At 46.6% G+C, this 18,906-nt stretch overlaps 1 protein-coding gene across 3 annotated transcripts in view; it reads left to right on the top strand.

Annotated features, from left to right (window-relative positions):
• LOC137562121 (retinol dehydrogenase 12-like) overlaps positions 1-14,279 on the top strand; it is a 171,278-nt gene extending 156,999 nt beyond the window's left edge. For all 3 annotated transcript variants that reach the window (XM_068273462.1, XM_068273456.1, XM_068273470.1), the window contains 2 exons: positions 3,245-3,354; positions 8,639-14,279. In XM_068273462.1, coding sequence (XP_068129563.1) covers positions 3,245-3,354; positions 8,639-8,833 — 305 coding nt within the window. In that variant the 3' untranslated portion in view covers positions 8,834-14,279. The remainder of the gene's footprint in view (positions 1-3,244; positions 3,355-8,638) is intronic.
• The last annotated feature ends 4,627 nt before the right edge of the window (positions 14,280-18,906 follow it).

The raw sequence follows: 18,906 nt of genomic DNA, 5'->3' as shown, positions 1-18,906 counted from the left end.
CAGGCACTGGATCACGCATTCCTTGCCCACTGCTGCTCCTGCCAATCCCTGCAATGCTGATCCTGCATACCAGACCCACTGAATCCTCCTCCTCAGAGTCAGAGCTGACATCCCCCTCCGGTCGCTGGTAGTCCCGGTCCTTCACCTCATCATCAAACTCCCCCTCCTCAAACAACTGCTGGGATGATGAGCCCGCCTCAAACTCCTCTTCTGCTGACGCTTACATCTGAAAATGGCGCCTGAGAATAATGTCGCACGGTGTTGCCGCTAATCCGTTTGCCGATTATCGCTATTTAACGTTAAAGCCTTATTGTTATTTAGCGTTAAAGCCTTATTGTTATTTAGCGTTAACACACAGAACCCTCTCTGTCTACACCTAACCCATAAACCCCCCCTGTTGGTGCCTAACCCTAACCACCCCCCTGGTGGTGCCTAACCCTAACCCCCCCCCCCGGTGGTGCCTAACCCTAACCACCCCCCTGGTGGTGCCTAACCCTAACCCCCCCCTGGTGGTGCCTAACCCTAACCACCCCCCTGGTGGTGCCTAACCCTAATCACCTCCCTGGTGGTGCCTAACCCTAACCACCCCCCCTGGTGGTGCCTAACCCTAACCACCCCCTGGTGGTGCCTAACCCTAACCACCCCCCTGGTGGTGCCTAACCCTAACCACCCATCTTGGTGGTGCCTAACCTTAACCACCCCCCTGGTGGTGCCTAACCCTAACCACCCCCCTGGTGGTGTATATTGTACTGTAACTATACCTAACCCTACTCTCACACAGAACCCTCCCTTTACCTATCCCTAACCCTAAGACCCCCCTGGTGGTGCCTAACCCTAAGACCCCCCTGGTGGTGTCTAACCCTAACCACCCCCCTGATGGTGCCTAACCCTAAGACCCCCCCCCCCCCCCCCCCCCCGGTGGTGCCTAACCCTAACCTTGACAGTGTTACATTAAATCCATTCACCGTTTTGCAGTTAAATAACGTCTGCAGTTTGGCTTATGTAGGGGGCTATTGATAAATAACGTTAGTGTGTGCCACTATTGATAAATAACGTTAGTGTGTGCCACTATTGATAAATAACGTTAGTGTGTGCCGTTTTTCTTCTTTTTTCCCTGTGCGCCATTATTATGCAGTACTAACGATAAATAGCGATAAGCGTATCTTTTTAATGTGGCGCCATTTTTATGCATAGGCGCTGTGCGCCATTATTCACTGATCCGTCTGCTGACACATCATGGACAGGCTCCCCCCCAACAAATACTGTCAGCATCTCAGACTCTTCCGCAAAGCCAATTTTGCTAAGAATGTTTTCTCTAGGGCTGGTGGTGGCCTCACTGGCCTGCTCGTCTAACTACAACACAGTAAAACAATGGTGTAGAGAAGGTGTTTAAGTGTAAAAACACTGGGTTTATATCACTCAGGTAATGCACTTGCTTCAGCCAAACACACTGGACAATGTATCTCAGTGGCAGTCTCAAAGCAAGGACAAGATTCTCATCATGGCCCCCTCCTTATATACAAGAGGGACTGGCCAAGGTTCCCCTCTGTGATTGGTTGCTTGGGCTTAGGCTGTGAGCGCTCTGATTGGCTGAATGACGTCATCTCCATGGTAACAGTACCCGGATCCGGATATCCACATGATATCCGCGGATATCCGGGCATGCAACCAACTATCTGCAGATAGCTATCTGGATTTTGGCCCAGGTATCCGGAATCCGGATCCGGTCGGATAGGCCTAAAAAGTTTGGATATCCGGGTCTACCCGGATATCCGGAATCCTGTTGAGCAGCACTGCTCTACACCAACCAGCTGCTAAATTGGGACCTAGATTCATTGGACCTTACCCGATTTCCGAAAATATTAACAACGTCACTTATCGTGTCGCATTGCCTACCTGTTTGAAAGGAGTCAGATCTTTTCATGTCTCATTGTTGAAGCCTGCAGTCAATGTCTCTTCCTCTTCTACTCCTACCATGGAAGTGGATGGAGAGCCAGAATATGAAGTAGAGAGGATCCTTGACTCTCGGAAATTTCAAGAATTCCATTCTCGTCATCCTGATAGGCCTGGAAGGGAGTGTCTGGAGTCCACTCCTCGAGGGGGGGTAATGTAACAAACATACCTGATGTTGTCTCCAGCAAGTGCTTGGACAGTGCTGATCACCTTCAGGAAACTTCCTGTTCCTCTTTCTTCAATGGCATCCCCGGCTCCCCTGTAGATGTGAGTCAACACGCTGATTCTGGCAGTTCCCATAGTCGGTCGCGCGCAGAGCAGAGCTGCTTTTATAGGCTTAGGAGGCGTGTTTGAAGTGTGTCAGCTGATTGCTGACACTTGCTGCATGGATGTTGCTGATTGGTTGTTTGTCTTGGAGGCTTGGCCTGTGATCCAGGTCCTGCTATAAATTTCCTGGCTACTCATTCAGCCAGTGTCTGTTATAGCTAGCACCTTGCTGTGTGCTACGGGCCTAGTTAGCCTTTGTGCAATGTCATATATCAGTTCATAGCCAATATATACGTTCACTAGTTAGCTTGATATATTATTGTGATTATTGTGATTTGATTATTGTGTTCTGACCTCTTGCTTGTTCTGACTTCACTTCTGCCTCATCCTTCTGTACCTTTGCCTATCTGATTATTGCTGCCGACCTTTTGCTTGTTCCAGACTATGCTTGTGCCTATTCCTCCTGTACTTTCAGTCATCTGATTCCTGGTTCGATCTCGGCCTGTTCTGACTGTTCTTCCTGTGCTTGCAAGTAGTTAGTACTTGCAACACAGTTCTTTGGTCTAGGGAGGCATTTTTATTATTTTCTTGTATTGCTCTGATCTCATTCATGAGTTCCAGTCTATAGTCTGTTCCGCTGGTGACACATTACCACTCGGCATTAGACATTTTCTGCAGCTCTTTGCACAGTACATATCGAAAGACAAAGATATTTCTGCATCTGATTCATATAAACCCACATCCTGCCTTACATGTTCAGGCATATCAGTTACATAAGTAGTTCATTAGGAGGTCTCAGTAGTGGCATCTTGTCTGGTGGAATGAAGGAGCAGGCAGAGGAGCAAACAATGGACATTTCAGCATCTTTCTACCAATCATTCAAAGTTCCCCATAATTATTGTTCAGGAGTATGTTGTTGCTTCAGCCACCCATTATATTCCTCAAAATAAGCTATAACATGCCACCCTGATTTTTTTTACTTGTCAATAATGAGAGATGACACCTCCATGTTTCATGTTTCCAGGTGTGACAGTAAACAGTGTCAGTCCTGGAGTTGTCTTGACAGAAGCCATACGTAACCACAGATTTTTCCTGCGCTCCATCTTCAACATTCTCGGATATTTCTTTTTTAAGGTGGGTAAAAAATTCATGCCACTGGATCTTCCATTTGCTGTCATCTTCTGCATTTCTAATAGGATGTCCATCCTCTTTCCACAACCCTCTCTCCTTTTTCTCATTATTCTCTACTCCACTCATAATCCCAAAAAACATCTCTACAACTCATACTACGCCCACCTATCAACACCACCCCATCCGCTACACAACTCTGACATCTTCATTGTTCCACCTGACATCAGATCAGCTACCCAACTCTAACCTCACTGCTCCCTACTGGCATCTAACCTTACTCCACTACCCAACATCTCATACATCAATACCAATCTCTAACCTCACTGGCTGCTACCTACTGGCATCTAACCTGACTCCACTACCCAACATCTCATACATCAATACCCAACTCTAACCTCAATGCTACCTACTGGGATCTAACCTGACTCTGCTACCCAACATCTCATACATCAATATTCAATAACCAACTCTAACCTCACTGCTCCCTACTGACATCTAACCTGACTCCACTACCCAACATCTCATACATCAATGCCCAACTCTAACCTCACTGCTCCCTACTGGCATCTAACCTGACTCCACTACCCAACATCTCATACATCACTACCCAACTCTAACCTCACTGCTCCCTACTGGCATCTAACCTGACTCCACTACCCAACATCTCATACATCAATACCCAACTCTAACCTCACTGCTACCTACTGTATTCTAACCTGACTCCACTACCCCACATCTCATACATCAATACCCAACTCTAACCTCACTGCTACCTACTGGCATCTAACCTGACTCTGCTACCCAACAACCCATACATCAATACCAAACTCTAACCTCACTGCTACCTACTGGCATCTAACCTGACTCCACTACCCAACGTCTCATACATCAATATCCAACTCTAACCTCACTGCCACCTACCGGCATCTAACCTGACTCCACTACCCAATATCTCATACATCAATAACAAACTCTAACCTCACTGATGCCGGTAGGTAGCAGTGAGGTTAGAGTTGGGTATTGATGTATGATATGTTGGGTAGTGGGGTCAGGTTAGATGCCAGTAGGTAGCAGTGAGGTTAGAGTTGGGTATTGATGCATAAGATGTTGGGTAGCAGAGTCAGGTTAGATGCCAGTAGGGAGCAGTGAGGTTAGAGTTGGGTATTGATGTATGAGATGTTGGGTAGTGGGGTCAGGTTAGATGCCAGTAGGGAGCAGTAAGGTTAGAGTTGGGTATTGATGGATGAGATGTTGGGTAGTGGAGTCAGGTTAGATGCCAGTAGGTAGCAGTGAGGTTAGAGTTGGTTATTAATGTATGAGATGTTAAGTAGTGGGTCAGGTTAGATGCCAGTAGGTAGCAGTGAGGTTAGAGTTGGGTATTGATGTATGAGATGTGGGGTAGTGGAGTCAGGTTAGATGCCAGTAGGTAGCAGTGAGGTTAGAGTTGGGTATTGATGTATGAGATGTTGGGTAGCAGAGTCAGGTTAGATGCCAGTAGGTAGCAGTGAGGTTAGAGTTGGGTAGTGATGTATGAGATGTTGGGTAGCATAGTCAGGTTAGATGCCAGTAGGGAGCAGTGAGGTTAGAGTTGAGTATTGCTGTATGAGATGTTGGGTAGTGGAGTCAGGTTAGATGCCAGTAGGTAGCAGTGAGGTTAGAGTTGGGTATTGATGTATAAGATGTTGGGTAGTGGAGTCAGGTTAGATGCCAGTAGGTAGCAGTGAGGTTAGAGTTGGGTATTGATGTATGAGATGTTGGGTAGTGGAGTCAGGTTAGATGCCAGTAGGGAGCAGTGAGGTTAGAGTTAGGTAGTGATGGATGAGATGTTGGGTATTGGAGTCAGGTTAGATGCCAGTAGGTAGCAGTGAGGTTAGAGTTGGGTATTGATGTATGGGTTGTTGGGTAGCGGAGTCAGGTTAGATGCCAGTAGGGAGCAGTGAGGTTAGAGTTGGGTAGTGATGTATGAGATGTTGGGTAGTGGAGTCAGGTTAGATGCCAGTAGGTAGCAGTGAGGTTAGAGTTGGTTATTAATGTATGAGATGTTTGGTAGCAGAGTCAGGTTAGATGCCAGTAGGTAGCAGTGAGGTTAGAGTTGGGTATTGATGTATGGGATGTTGGGTAGTGGAGTCAGGTTAGATGCTAGTAGGTAGCAGTGAGGTTAGAGTTGGGTATTGATGTATGAGATGTTGGGTAGTGGAGTCAGGTTAGATGCCAGTTGGTGGCAGTGAGGTTGGAGTTGGGTAGTGATGTATGAGATGTTGGGTAGTGGAGTCAGGTTAGATGCCAGTGGGTAGCAGTGAGGTTAGAGTTGGATATTGATGTATGAGATGTTGGGTAGCAGAGTCAGGTTAGTAGCCAGTAGGTAGCAGTGAGGTTAGAGTTGGGTATTGATGTATGAGATGTTGGGTAGTGGAGTCAGGTTAGATGCCAGTAGGTAGCAGTGAGGTTAGAGTTGGGTATTGATGTATGAGATGTTGGGTAGTGGAGTCAGGTTAGATGCCAGTTGGTGGCAGTGAGGTTGGAGTTGGGTAGTGATGTATGAGATGTTGGGTAGTGGAGTCAGGTTAGATGCCAGTGGGTAGCAGTGAGGTTAGAGTTGGATATTGATGTATGAGATGTTGGGTAGCAGAGTCAGGTTAGTAGCCAGTAGGTAGCAGTGAGGTTAGAGTTGGGTATTGATGTATGAGATGTTGGGTAGTGGAGTCAGGTTAGATGCCAGTAGGTAGCAGTGAGGTTAGAGTTGGGTAGTGATGTATGAGATGTTGAGTAGTGGAGTCAGGATAGATGCCAGTAGGTAGCAGTGAGGTTAGAGTTAGGTATTGATGTATAAGATGTTGGGTAGCGGAGTCAGGTTAGATGCCAGTAGGGAGCAGTATGGATAGAGTTGGGTATTGATGTATGAGATGTTGGGTAGCAGAGTCAGGTTAGATGCCAGTAGGGAGTCAAATATCGTCTATAAGAAAAACGATATTTACACTTGTATTAAGCATAGCAATGCAATGGTAGGTTTTACAGATATTTTACTGTAATTATACCAAACTGTAGGCTCACACAGATCTCTCCCTATCCCTATCCCTAACCCCTGACCCCTCTTTGTTTAAATATATATAATTTAATAAATTGTATATATTACATATATTGTGCTGTAACTATACTTAACCTTACTCTCACACAGAGCCCTCCCTGTACCTATCCCTAACCCCTAGACCCCCCCTGGTGGTGCCTAACCCTAAGACCCCCCTGGTTGGTGCCTAACCCTAAGACCCCCCTGGTGGTGCCTAACCCTAAGACCCCCCTGGTGGTGCCTAACCCTAAGACCTCCCTGGTTGGTGCCTAACCCTAAGACCCCCCTGGTGGTGCCTAACCCTAAGACCCCCCTGGTGGTGCCTAACCCTAAGACCTCCCTGGTTGGTGCCTAACCCTAAGACCCCCCTGGTGGTGCCTAACCCTAAGACCCCCCTGGTGGTGCCTAACCCTAAGACGGTATTTACGCATTATACATATGAAAACAAATTTTTAAATGATCAAAGAAGTGTAAACGAAAATTTAGTTGTTATACTTTTGTAAGCGAAATTTTTAAACGAAAAAATAAGTAAAAAAACTGATATAAGCGAAATTTAAAACCGAAAATATAAGTATAACACAAACTGCAAACGAACTTGTAAACGATATTTGTTATAAACCTTATTCTGTAAACGAAAACTTTTGTTAACACGATCCCTGTAACCGCCATTTCTCGGGCGCCCTTTTTTCCTGTCGGGCGCCGAATAGCCGATATTTTGCATTGCAGTCTATGGCGGCGCCCTTTTTGTCCACTATCCCTGTGCACCCTTTTTTACTAGCTCCCCCTATTTCTACTAACCTCACTGATCAACCAATGTCATATGGATGTTTTCTTTTACTGAACTCTTACCTCAGTACTCCACCCAATATCACTAAGACCAGATTCCCATCTCTTATCTCAATGCTTCACCCAACATAGCATAGATAAGTTACTCAGTTACTAACCTCACTCCTCCTTCCTGTCTCCCTCCTCCAATCATTGACCAAACCTTACTTATCTTTTCCCCTTCCTGTCTCACCCCTCGATTGCCTAACCCCACCTCCCTCATCCTTCCCCTTCCTGTCTCACTCCTCCATTCCATTACCCCACCTCCTCATCCCTCCCCTTCCTGTCTCACTCCTCCATTCCCTGACCCCACCTCCTCATCCTTCCCCTTCCTGTCTCACTCCTCCATTCCATTACCCCACCTCCTCATCCCTCCCCTTCCTGTCTCACTCCTCCATTCCCTGACCCCACCTCCTCATCCTTCCCCTTCCTGTCTCACTCCTCCATTCCATTACCCCACCTCCCTCATCCCTCCCCTTCCTGTCTCACTCCTCCATTCCCTGACCCCACCTCCCTCATCCCTCCCCTTCCTGTCTCACTCCTCCATTCCCCGATCCCACCTCCCTCATTCTTCCCCTTCCTGTCTCCCTCCTCCATTCTCTGATCCCACCTCCCTCATTCCTCCCCTTCCTGTCTAACTCCTCCATTCCCTGACCCCACCTCCCTTATACTTCCCCTTCCTGTCTCACTCCTCCATTCCCTGACCCCACCTCCCTCATCCCTCCCCATCCTGTCTCACTCCTCCTTTCTCTGACTCCGCCTTCATCATCCTTCCCCTTCCTGTTTCACTCCTCCTTTCTCTGACCCCACCCCCTCATCCTTCCCCTTCCTGTTTTACTTCTCCATTTCCTGACCCCACCTCCCTCATCCCTCCCCTTTCTGTCTCCCTCCTCCATTCCCCGGTCCCACCTCCCTCATTCCTCCCCTTCCTGTCTCACTCTTTCATTCCCTGACCCCACCCCTCATCCTTCCCCTTCCTGTCTCACTCCTCCTTTCTCTGACCCCGCCTTCATCATCCTTCCCCTTCCTGTCTCACTCGTCCTTTCTCTGACCCCACCCCCTCATCCTTCCCCTTCCTGTCTCACTTCTCCATTCCCTGACCCCACCTCCCTCATCCCTCCCCTTCCTGTCTCCCTCCTCCATTCCCCGGTCTCACCTCCCTCATTCCTCCCCTTCCAGTCTCACTCTTTCATTCCCTGACCCCACCCCTCATCCTTCCCCTTCCTGTCTCACTCCTCCTTTCTCTGACCCCGCCTCCATCATCATTCCCCTTCCTGTCTCACTCCTCCTTTCTCTGACCCCACCCCCTCATCCTTCCTGTCTCACTCCTCCTATCTCTGACCCAGCCTCCCTCATCCTTCCTGTCTCACTCTGGCCTTTGTCTCTCCATCTCCTCAGACCGCGGACGAGGGGGCAGCCAGTACTATATACTGCGCTGTATCAGAAGAGGCTGAAAGTTTTCAGGGAAAGTATATAGACAGTAACTGCAATATTATACAGCCTTCAAAGAAGACAAGTGACCCGGACCTGAACAAGAAGGTGTGGGAGGCATGTGAAGCAGCGACCGACCTGACCGCTAATCCTGAGAAATGATGACCCCCGGATGGGCCGACTCCAAGGACTATTTCCTTATAATGGGAGATTCCGTTTAGGTCATATGGTGGGGGTTATTGGGGTATTCTGGACTTCTGTGGGGAAATGTCTCCCCCTGCTGGCAGGACCTCTGTGGGGAAATGTCTCCCCCTGCTGGCAGGACCTCTGTGGGGAAATGTCTCCCCCTGCTGGCAGGACTTCTGTGGGGAAATGTCTCCCCCTGCTGGCAGGACTTCTGTGGGGAAATGTCTCCCCCTGCTGGCAGGACTTCTGTGGGGAAATGTCTCCCACTGCTGGCAGGACCTCTGTGGGGAAATGTCTCCCCCTGCAGGCAGGACCTCTGTGGGGAAATGTCTCCCACTGCTGGCAGGACCTCTGTGGGGAAATTTCTCCCCCTGCTGGCAGGACCTCTGAGGGGAAATGTCTCCCCCTGCTGGCAGGACTTCTCCGGGGAATTGTCTCCCCCTGCTGGCAGGACTTCTCTGGGGAATTGTCTCCCCTTGCTGGCAGGACCTCTGCGGAGAAATGTCTCCCCCTGCTGGCAGGACCTCTGCAGAGAAATGTATCCCCCTGCAGGCAGGACTTCTGTGGGGAAATGTCTCCCCCTGCTGGCAGGACCTCTGTGGGGAAATGTCTCCCCCTGCTGGCAGGACCTCTGTGGGGAAATGTCTCCCCCTGCTGGCAGGACCTCTGTGGGGAAATTTCTCCCCCTGCTGGCAGGACCTCTGAGGGGAAATGTCTCCCTCTGCTGGCAGGACTTCTCCGGGGAATTGTCTCCCCTTGCTGGCAGGACCTCTGCGGAGAAATGTCTCCCCCTGCTGGCAGGACCTCTGTGGAGAAATGTATCCCCCTGCAGGCAGGACTTCTGTAGGGAAATGTCTCCCCCTGCTGGCAGGACCTCTGTGGGGAAATGTCTCCCCCTGCTGGCAGGACCTCTGTGGGGAAATGTCTCCCCCTGCTGGCAGGACTTCTGTGGGGAAATGTCTCCCCCTGCTGGCAGGACTTCTGTGGGGAAATGTCTCCCCCTGTTGGCAGGACTTCTCCGCGGAATTGTCTCCCCTTGCTGGCAGGAACTCTGTGGGGAAATGTCTCCCCCTGCTGGCAGGACTTCTCCGCGGAATTGTCTCCCCTTGCTGGCAGGACTTCTGTGGGGAAATGTCTCCCCCTGCTGGCAAGACTTCTGTGGGGAAATGTCTCCCGGTGCTGGCAGGAACTCTGTGGGGAAATGTCTCCCCCTGCTGGCAGGACTTCTGTGGGGAAATGTCTCCCCCTGCTGGCAGGACTTCTGTGGGGAAATGTCTCCCCCTGCTAGCAGGACTTCTCTGGGGAAATGTCTCCCCCTGCTGGCAAGACTTCTGTGGGGAAATGTCTCCCCCTGCTGGCTGGACCTCTGCGGGGAAATGTCTCCCCCTGCTGGCTGGACCTCTGTGGGGAAATGATCATTGTGCATTGCATGAAGCATACACAGATGGATCATACATGTGAAGACCTGTCATACTGGGACATACATTACTCTCATTATACAATATGTATATTGAATTAAATGGGGAAATGAGGAAAGGATTATGTTTTGTTTGGAATCATGGCCTAAATTTGGTCCTTTTCGGAAACTTGTATATGTTACAGCCAGGACCTGAAGTCTGGACACTTCGGGTTCTGGCCAGACAAAACTAGAAGTGGCCGTCTCATTGCGGCCTATGTCCGAAGTGGATTGAATCCTGGCGCGTCGTTCTCTCCCCCGGCTCTGGCTCCTCCCCCTGCTCCCCTTCTATTGAGTTCTGGCAGCCGGACACACATGCGCCCAGGGTCGTTCATCGCGGCAGGGAAGCAGGGATTTGTGCCGTTTGTTCCTGCAGAGCGGGTGCTGGCAGAAGCAATGTCTGCAGCGTTCCCCCTCTGCTTTCCTGCCGCGACGAAAGACTCTGACTGCACAGAGTGTCCCCGGCTGGCAGAAGCCAATAGGAGAGGGTGGGGGGAGGAGCCAGAGCCGGGGAGAGAGAAACAGCACCGCCAGGATTCAATCCATCTCAAACATTGGCTGCAGTGAGACGGCCTCTTCTAAGTTTGACCGGCCAGAACCTGAAGTGTCCAGACTTCAGGTTCTGGCCAACATATACAGCTCTCCCAATTTAGACTCCTAGCCAAATGGTATTTAACCCCTGTGCATGTGGCGAGACACAGCCTGGCAGATAAGGATATCTGTTGGTAGTGCATGTGGGCTCATTGTCACTGGTCAGGAATAGCACCTAGTGAAAAAGCTGTGAAGAGAGGTGGAGGTTTTTTGTAGTTCATAGTCTGATAGCGTTCGGAATCCGGAACCCGGAACTGACTTGTCGGGATTGAAGAGAACACACCTGATTTTGACAATAAACACATGGATTAACCTTGTAGGAGGAGACTAATATTTCACATTAACTTTTAATTAGGTACGTTTAAAATATTGGAACATAGTTACTACCCAAAAGTGAACACAGTGAAACAATGGGTTGGGGATGTAAGGTCACTAATCTAGAGGACTATCCTCCAAGCTCCCATTGTATGATTATTACAACCCCACACAATACCCTTCGTTTCCTTAATTAGAAACTTTAGTTTCTAATTTAGAAACTAATTTAGAAACTAATAGTGCTTAGTGCTGGAGCGCAAATGTGCTAAAATAACAAATACATTATAAACATCACATAGTACACATAATTGGATAGTAGCAAGTAGCACATAATCGGCCACTACCAGCAGCCAAATAGGTACTGTTATTCACCCCTGACAAAGTTTCTAATTAAGGAAACGAAACATGTTACACAGTTTTTTGGCAGTTTGACAGAGCAACTGCCATTCACTAAGTGCTAAAATAAATAATTCCCTGAGAATCCCCTATGAAGATGGACTAGTCCAAAACCTTTTGCTTCTCTCAGATTTCTACTACCTACTGTAAGTGACAGCAACATAGGAGAAAAGTAATTTATAGCTCATTTTACTCTGGAAAAAAGATACTTCTTATTTGTGCATGTTTGTGCATATTTTACATGTATACATTTTTCACCATAGTGCCCCTTTAATTTAATTTTTGGCCACTAGGTGGTGCTAAGCACTATCCGGTAGTTATCAGAAAGTGCTCGTTATTTTTTTTTACAACTCTTTACTTTCAGTTTTATGAATCAACATGGCTTGTTATTCGTGGCATGTTGATTCATTCACAGGGGCTTAGTTTGGAGAAAACTCGTTCCCCTTCACCAATTGATCCCCTGTAAGTGCCGTGGGGAACGAGCGGCGGGAACGCGCATATACGCATGCATCTGCCGCAACAACACTGGACGCGAATACGCATACAGATAGACTTCAACGGCTCCTATAAGATGAATTGGGTTTAAAGGATATTTCCAGGAAAAAAAATGCACTTACCTGGAGTTACCTCCAGCCCCTGGCAGCCGTCCTGTGCCCTCGCCGCAGCTCCGGTGGTTCGCAGTCTCCTCCGCTGCAGAAGCCGACCTCTCCAGGCTTCGTCTACGCTCCGTCAGAGGCTCCACCTCTGACGTCATCAGCGCTGCACTGCGCAGTGAACAGGGAGGAGTACAGTGCATAATGCATATGTAAATTGAGCATAACAGCCAGGTGCAAACACACCTGATTGAGACATGAGTTAAAGGCAGAGGTGCTGCCAAGAGGGACATAATTTGCGCCCCAATCAGAATCCCCTTCTCTTGCAATAATAGGTATCAGTATAGGTGGCCAGGGGTGTACCTCTCTCCTCACATACAGGGCATTGGTGTCAGTGGGCGAATATGGCTTCCTGCTGCCTCCCTACCCCCGCCACTCACACACCTGCAGATCAGCCGTGACATAAAGAGAGGAGAGCGCACCTGAAACGTTGGAAGATAGCAATGACCTCAGTTCCGCATCTGCAATGTACTCTGTGGTCACCTGAAGGACAACTGAAGTGAGAGGGATATTGAGGTTGCTGCCATATTTTTTTCCTGTTAAATAATACCAGTTTCCTGGCAGGCCTGCTGATCTCTTTGGCTGCAGTAGTGTCTGAATCACACACCTGAAACAAGCATTCAGCTAATACAGTCTGACTTCAGTTTAGAGTACCTGATCTGCTGCATGCTTGTTCAGGGGTTATAGCTATCAATATTAGAGGCAGAGGATCAGCAGGATAGCCAGGTAATCTGCATTGTTTAAAAGGAAATACATATGGCAGCCTCCACGTAGCTCTCGCTTCCGGTGTGGTTTAAGTTACTCTTCGTGCAATATTTACATGTGTAATGTATTATGGGGGGTAAGTAATGAATGGTAACACATTATGGAGTCAATTCATAAAGTATTCCCACATTCAGTAATGCAGAAAACAGCTGACTTTGCCGAGCACTTAGCAAAGTGTCCATTCATAGAAGCTGTTACTGCATGAAAAGCTGACATTCCCGAGCAGTGAGGTAAATTACCGCCTTGTGCGGTGAACTCCTCCAGCACATGTCAGTAAATGTCAATTCATAAAGATCAGAACAGGCGGTAAAGCCCAGAAACATGTGCGGTGGTTACCGGCAGCTCTGGGGCTTGATTCACAGAAGGGTGCTAACATATTTAGCATGCCTAAAAGCTTTGGACGTGCAAACTAGGGTGCTAAGTAGTTTGCACATCCAAAGCTGTTACTGATCGCGCGTTAAGTCAGTGCGCACGAAACGTCGAACCGGTGCCATTCGCGTGTAAAATAGCTTTTCAGGCTATTTTGGGCGCGAACGGTTTCGTGTGCATTGGTGCCACGTTTCACGCACATCATGCAGCGCTAACCTTTGCGTGTGCAAACGCTTGCGCATATCAGCGCGTGAAGCGCCGTTTTTGAGTCCTACGTGACTTTTCACTGGCGTGCTAACACTTAGCACCCTTTAGTGAATCAAGGCCCTGCTGTGTCGGAAACTGCAGTAGTTCATTACTGACAGGAGCAGAGAGCCAATAGGAACAGCCTCTGTGTCCTGCTACTCCCGCTGATAGGCTGCGACAGGTTATCGGGAGGGTCCAGCTTCTCTAGCCCCCCAGGCAGCGGCAGAGAGAGCGGCACAAAAGAGGTTTCCCCTGCAGCCCTTCAGACATTAACCCTTTAGGTTCCTGCTTGAAGATGTGGAGGAGCTAGTGGAGAAATCATCTCAGCATGGCCTGTCTTAAGTTTACTGAGAGTTCATTTAAATTCTGGCCATTAAATAAAATGTTGAGAAAGACTAATAGACAGTTTCAGAGGAGCTAAAACCAATATGTAAATCTAAAGGGATGCTGGGGTTGCCTTTTACTATTGTAATGCTATCATCACAGTAACAGAACAGAGACCTTCTCCGCAGCTGTTACCAAACATCTTTGTGAATTGAAGCCATGGTTTTCGGAAAATTTCCAAACTTCTACCGCACCTGCGAAAATCTTTATGTATTACTAAATAAAGTCTAAAATTCCGAATGCTGTATTTTACCGACCTGATTTTTTTATGGAACAGCCCTTTATGAATTGAAGCCTGTGTGTGGTAATGCTATATGCATCTGAACACCGTGCATAACATGAGTACTGCTTATGTGGGTGCACCTCCATGTATGGGGGGCCCTGCTGTGTAATGGGGGCACAACACTTGTGTGGATCTGATGACCTCTGTTTCACAGACCGCAAGGCCAGTCTGCGGATGGGGTCAATCGATCAGCGTCAGAAATCCTCTCACACGGTCATTTTGCTCATCACGAAGGGTAACCCGACTTCGCAATTTGATGAACCGACTCGTGGAGGGAGCGTTCACACGCCAACGGATTCGCCTCACACATACAATTTAAAGATCTGCCACCAAGCGAGTTACACAGCCCGCTACTGTAATTATACTAGGACTTGGAGAACGCTCTATTAACCCTCAGCAGTATGCAGGAACCTGGGTCAGATCGTTATATCTGGGCCGGGTTCTCGCATACGGGTTATAAAGGCACACTTCTATTAAACGCAGGGTAGCGGTTTCAGGAGAATAGGTACGATTGTGTATGTTCAGCAACAGGTCATAACCGCTAAACGATTTTTAAAACATTTAGTAACAAAAATGCATTACATACAGTTATATACACCAATTAACATATATCATAAAGCTTAAATATAAAGGGGTAAAATTAGAAAGTCCTTACTTAGTTATGGCTGATAGTCCATTTGGAGAATGAAGAAACAGAGTCCAGTTTAAAAGTAGGCATTAAGTTTAAGAGTCCTTGAACACAGCATGCGTCGGTTCTCCTTGAACGCATGCATGGACTTTCCTGGTCGATGGAATTTGGAGAACTGGGCGGGTTTGGTCCCGCCCCACTTTTATAGGACCTGAGTTTTGGGCTGTCACTACCTGGAAAGTAGGTGTGTTTAAGGCAGGGTTGCCTCCTAATAAGCAGGTTGCCGGCTTGCCGCCCCCAGACTCAGAGCAAAAAATGTAACATTTATGAATTCTCTGTGTGACTCCGCCCCAGATTGGCGCATCGCAAATTTCGAGGCTATATTCAAAAGCGGCCTGCGACCCTGTATCAAACGAGGCTACACAGGCCTATTCTATTGCATTCGCTCTACGCAGGCCGGATAAAGCCGTTTCTCTACTAAATCCTTACAGTTAGAAAATTGTAATTCAGGTGAATGATATAACTGCTTTATGGGTATCAGAAAATTTAATTTTTGTCTTTCTGTGCCAAACCCATTTTGAATCCTACTAATATAATAAATGGGAAAGTTCGGATGTTTGGATGTTTGTTACTCGATCACGCAAAAACGGCTGAACGGATTTGAATGAAATTTGGCACACACATAGTACATTACCTGGAATAAAGTATAGGATACTTTTTATTCCCATAACCAAAAAGAGACAAATACAAATTTCACTGGAAAATGTAAACTGCAGCCATTCTTACACTGTTACACTGGAGGTGTGTTTAGCTTCTAAGGGTAGAATGGTTAATTTGCATATATTCAGCAGTGATGCACTGGGAGATATCTCAAGCTCACTCCAACCTGAATTATCGCAAATTCTTTCTGTTTCAAGAAAGCAAACTTTTGTTTTTCTTAACATCTTAGTAAGGGGGCTTTTAGGACCATTGTAGTCCCTTACACACTCCAATGAGTTCTGGGTCACCATGAGCTTGCTGGTTAGTCTGTACCTCTCGGTGTTACAAGCCCTACTGCATAGAGCCAAATTAATCCATGCCATGCACTGATGAGGATCAAACAATCCAAAACAGTCTGTATGCGTGTTGGTTTATTATGGCTCTGTACAAATTAACAAGCTGACACATCATTGTGTTCCAGCAGTTCTGGAGGTGTGTTTAGCTTTTAAGAGTAACAATGGTTAATTTGCATATATTCAATAGTGATGCACTGGGAGACATTTGAAGCTCGCTCCAACCTGAATTATTGCGAATTCTTTCTGATTTAAGAAAGCAAACTTTTGTTTTTCTTACACTGTTAATGGTAGGGTTCTCAAACTTTGCACAGTTGGTCGATTTTAAAGGGGAATATTTCTGCCATTCTTGCACTGTTAAGGGCACAAGCCTCAAACCTGCCATTCTTGCACTGTTAATGGCACAAGCCTCAAACCTGGTACAGTTGATCATTGGGTGACTGGGGTTCAATTTCAGAAAGGGGGTAGAGCCACAAATAGCCAATCAGATTTGTTTCATTCCAATGCAAATTATTGTTGCCAAACACCGCAAAGCTCACAAACTTGGTAATTGAGTAATTGATTAATTGTGTGTTAGGGTTAGGAAAGTGGGCACAGCCAACACCAGCCAAATACAAAAGCGGGCAATGCAGGGTCATAAGTGGGCGGAGACAAATACAAATTTTACTGGGAAAATGTAAACTGCAGCCATTCTTACACTGTTAATGGTAGGGTTCTCAAACTTTGCACAGTTGGTTACTGGATGACTGGGATTAATATTCAGAAAAGTGGGTGGAGCCTACAAAAGACAATCAAAATCCACCTATTAATCTTTAAGGGGAATATTTAATTGATGCCATTCTTGCACTGTTAATGGCACAAGCCTCTTGCACTATTAATCACATGTACCTGGTACAGTTGGCCATTGGGTGATTGGGGTTCAAATTCAGAAAAGGGGTGGAGTCACAGCCAATCAGAATTATTTTATTTCAATGCAAATTATTCATGCCAACGACCGCAAAGCTCACAAACTTGGTCATTAAGTAATTTTGTGTTAGGGTTAGAAAAAGTGGGCGGAGCCAACACCAGCCAAATACATACCTGGGCAATGCCAAGTCATCAGTGGGCGGAGACAAACACAAATTTCACTGGGACAATGTAAACTGCAGCCATTCTTACACTATTAATTGTAGGGTTCTAAAACTTTCCACAGTTGGTCACTGGGTGACTGGGATTAATATTCAGAAAAGTGGGTGGAGCCTACAAAAAACAATCACAATTCACCTATTGATTTTCAAGGCAAATATTTAATTGCTGCCATTTTTGCACTGTTAATGGCACAAGCCTCAAAACCTGGTACAGTTGATCATTGGGTGACTGGGGTTAAATATTTAGAAAAGGGGTGGGGCCACAAACAGCGAATCAGATGTGTTTCATTTCAATGAAAATTATTCATGCCAAAGACCACAAATCTCACAAACTTGGTCATTGACTATTGACAATTGTGTGTTAGGGTTAGAAAAAGTGGCCACAGCCTACAGCAGCCAAATACATACCCAGGAAATATTAGGACATCAGTGGGTGGAGAAAAATACAAATTTCACTGCTAGAATGTAAACTGAAATTTGGCACACACATAGTACATTACCTGGAATAAAGTATAGGATACTTTTTATTCTCATAACCAAAAAGAGACAAATACAAATTTCACTGGAAAATGTAAACTGCAGCCATTCTTACACTGTTACACTGGAGGTGTGTTTAGCTTCTAAGGGTAGAATGGTTAATTTGCATATATTCAGCAGTGATGCACTGGGAGACATCTCAAGCTCACTCCAACCTGAATTATCGCAAATTCTTTCTGTTTTAAGAAAGCAAACTTTTGTTTTTCTTAACATTTTAGTAAGGGGGCTTTTAGGACCATTGTAGTCCCTTACACACTCCAATGAGTTCTGGGTCACCATGAGCTTGCTGGTTAGTCTGTACCTCTCGGTGTTACAAGCCCTACTGCATAGAGCCAAATTAATCCATGCCATGCCCTGATGAAGATCAAACAATCCAAAACAGTCTGTATGCATGTTGGATTATTATGGCTCTGTACAAATTAACAAACCGACACATCATTACATTTCAGCAGTTCTGGAGGTGTGTTTAGCTTTTAAGGGTAACAATGGTTAATTTACATATATTCAACAGTGATGCACTGGGAGACATTTGAAGCTCACTCCAACCTGCGTAATATGTTGGCGCTTTATAAATACAATAACTAAATAAATAAATAAATAAATAAACCTGAATTATTGCAAATTCTTTCTGTTTTAAGAAAGCAAACTTTTCTTTTTCTTACTCTGTCAATGGCTGGTTTCTTAAACTTTGCACAGTTGGTCACTGGGTGACTGGGATTAATATTCAGAAAAGTGGGTGGAGCCTACAAAAGCTAATCAAAATTCACCTATTGATTTTCAAAGGAGTGGAGCCACAGCCAATTAGATTTATTTTATTTCAATGCCAATTATTGATGCCAAAGACCGCAAAGCTCACAAACTAGGTCATCCTTGAGTAATTGTGGGTTAGGATTAGAAAAAGTGGGCAGAGGTAACACTAGCCAATTACATACCCGGGCAACGCCGGGGCACCAGCTAGTTATTAATAAATTAAAGTTTCCTTTACTTGAGTCTATGAGTTTGGAGGGAGCTCTTATCTGGCCAGTTCGAGCTGGCTTTCTTTTGGGAGAGGGCTGAAGCAGGAAATGGTTCTCGGCAGGAGGTCAGCCAGGTGTGAAATTCCTTTCCATGTTATCAGGACACTGGATATGGGGTGAGGGGCTTTTGCTTTCAGTGAGAAGAGCAAAAGGAAAGGTATTTGTTTTACTCTACACAGGACTGACAGTAATGGGCTGGACCATTATGCAAGTCGTTGGCGATTGCGCACG

Source organism: Hyperolius riggenbachi, chromosome 1 (assembly GCF_040937935.1).
Source record: "Hyperolius riggenbachi isolate aHypRig1 chromosome 1, aHypRig1.pri, whole genome shotgun sequence".
Lineage (NCBI taxonomy): Eukaryota > Metazoa > Chordata > Amphibia > Anura > Hyperoliidae > Hyperolius > Hyperolius riggenbachi.
The sequence above is the reverse complement of the archived record's forward strand: the minus strand, read 5'-3'. Positions and strand labels throughout refer to the sequence as shown.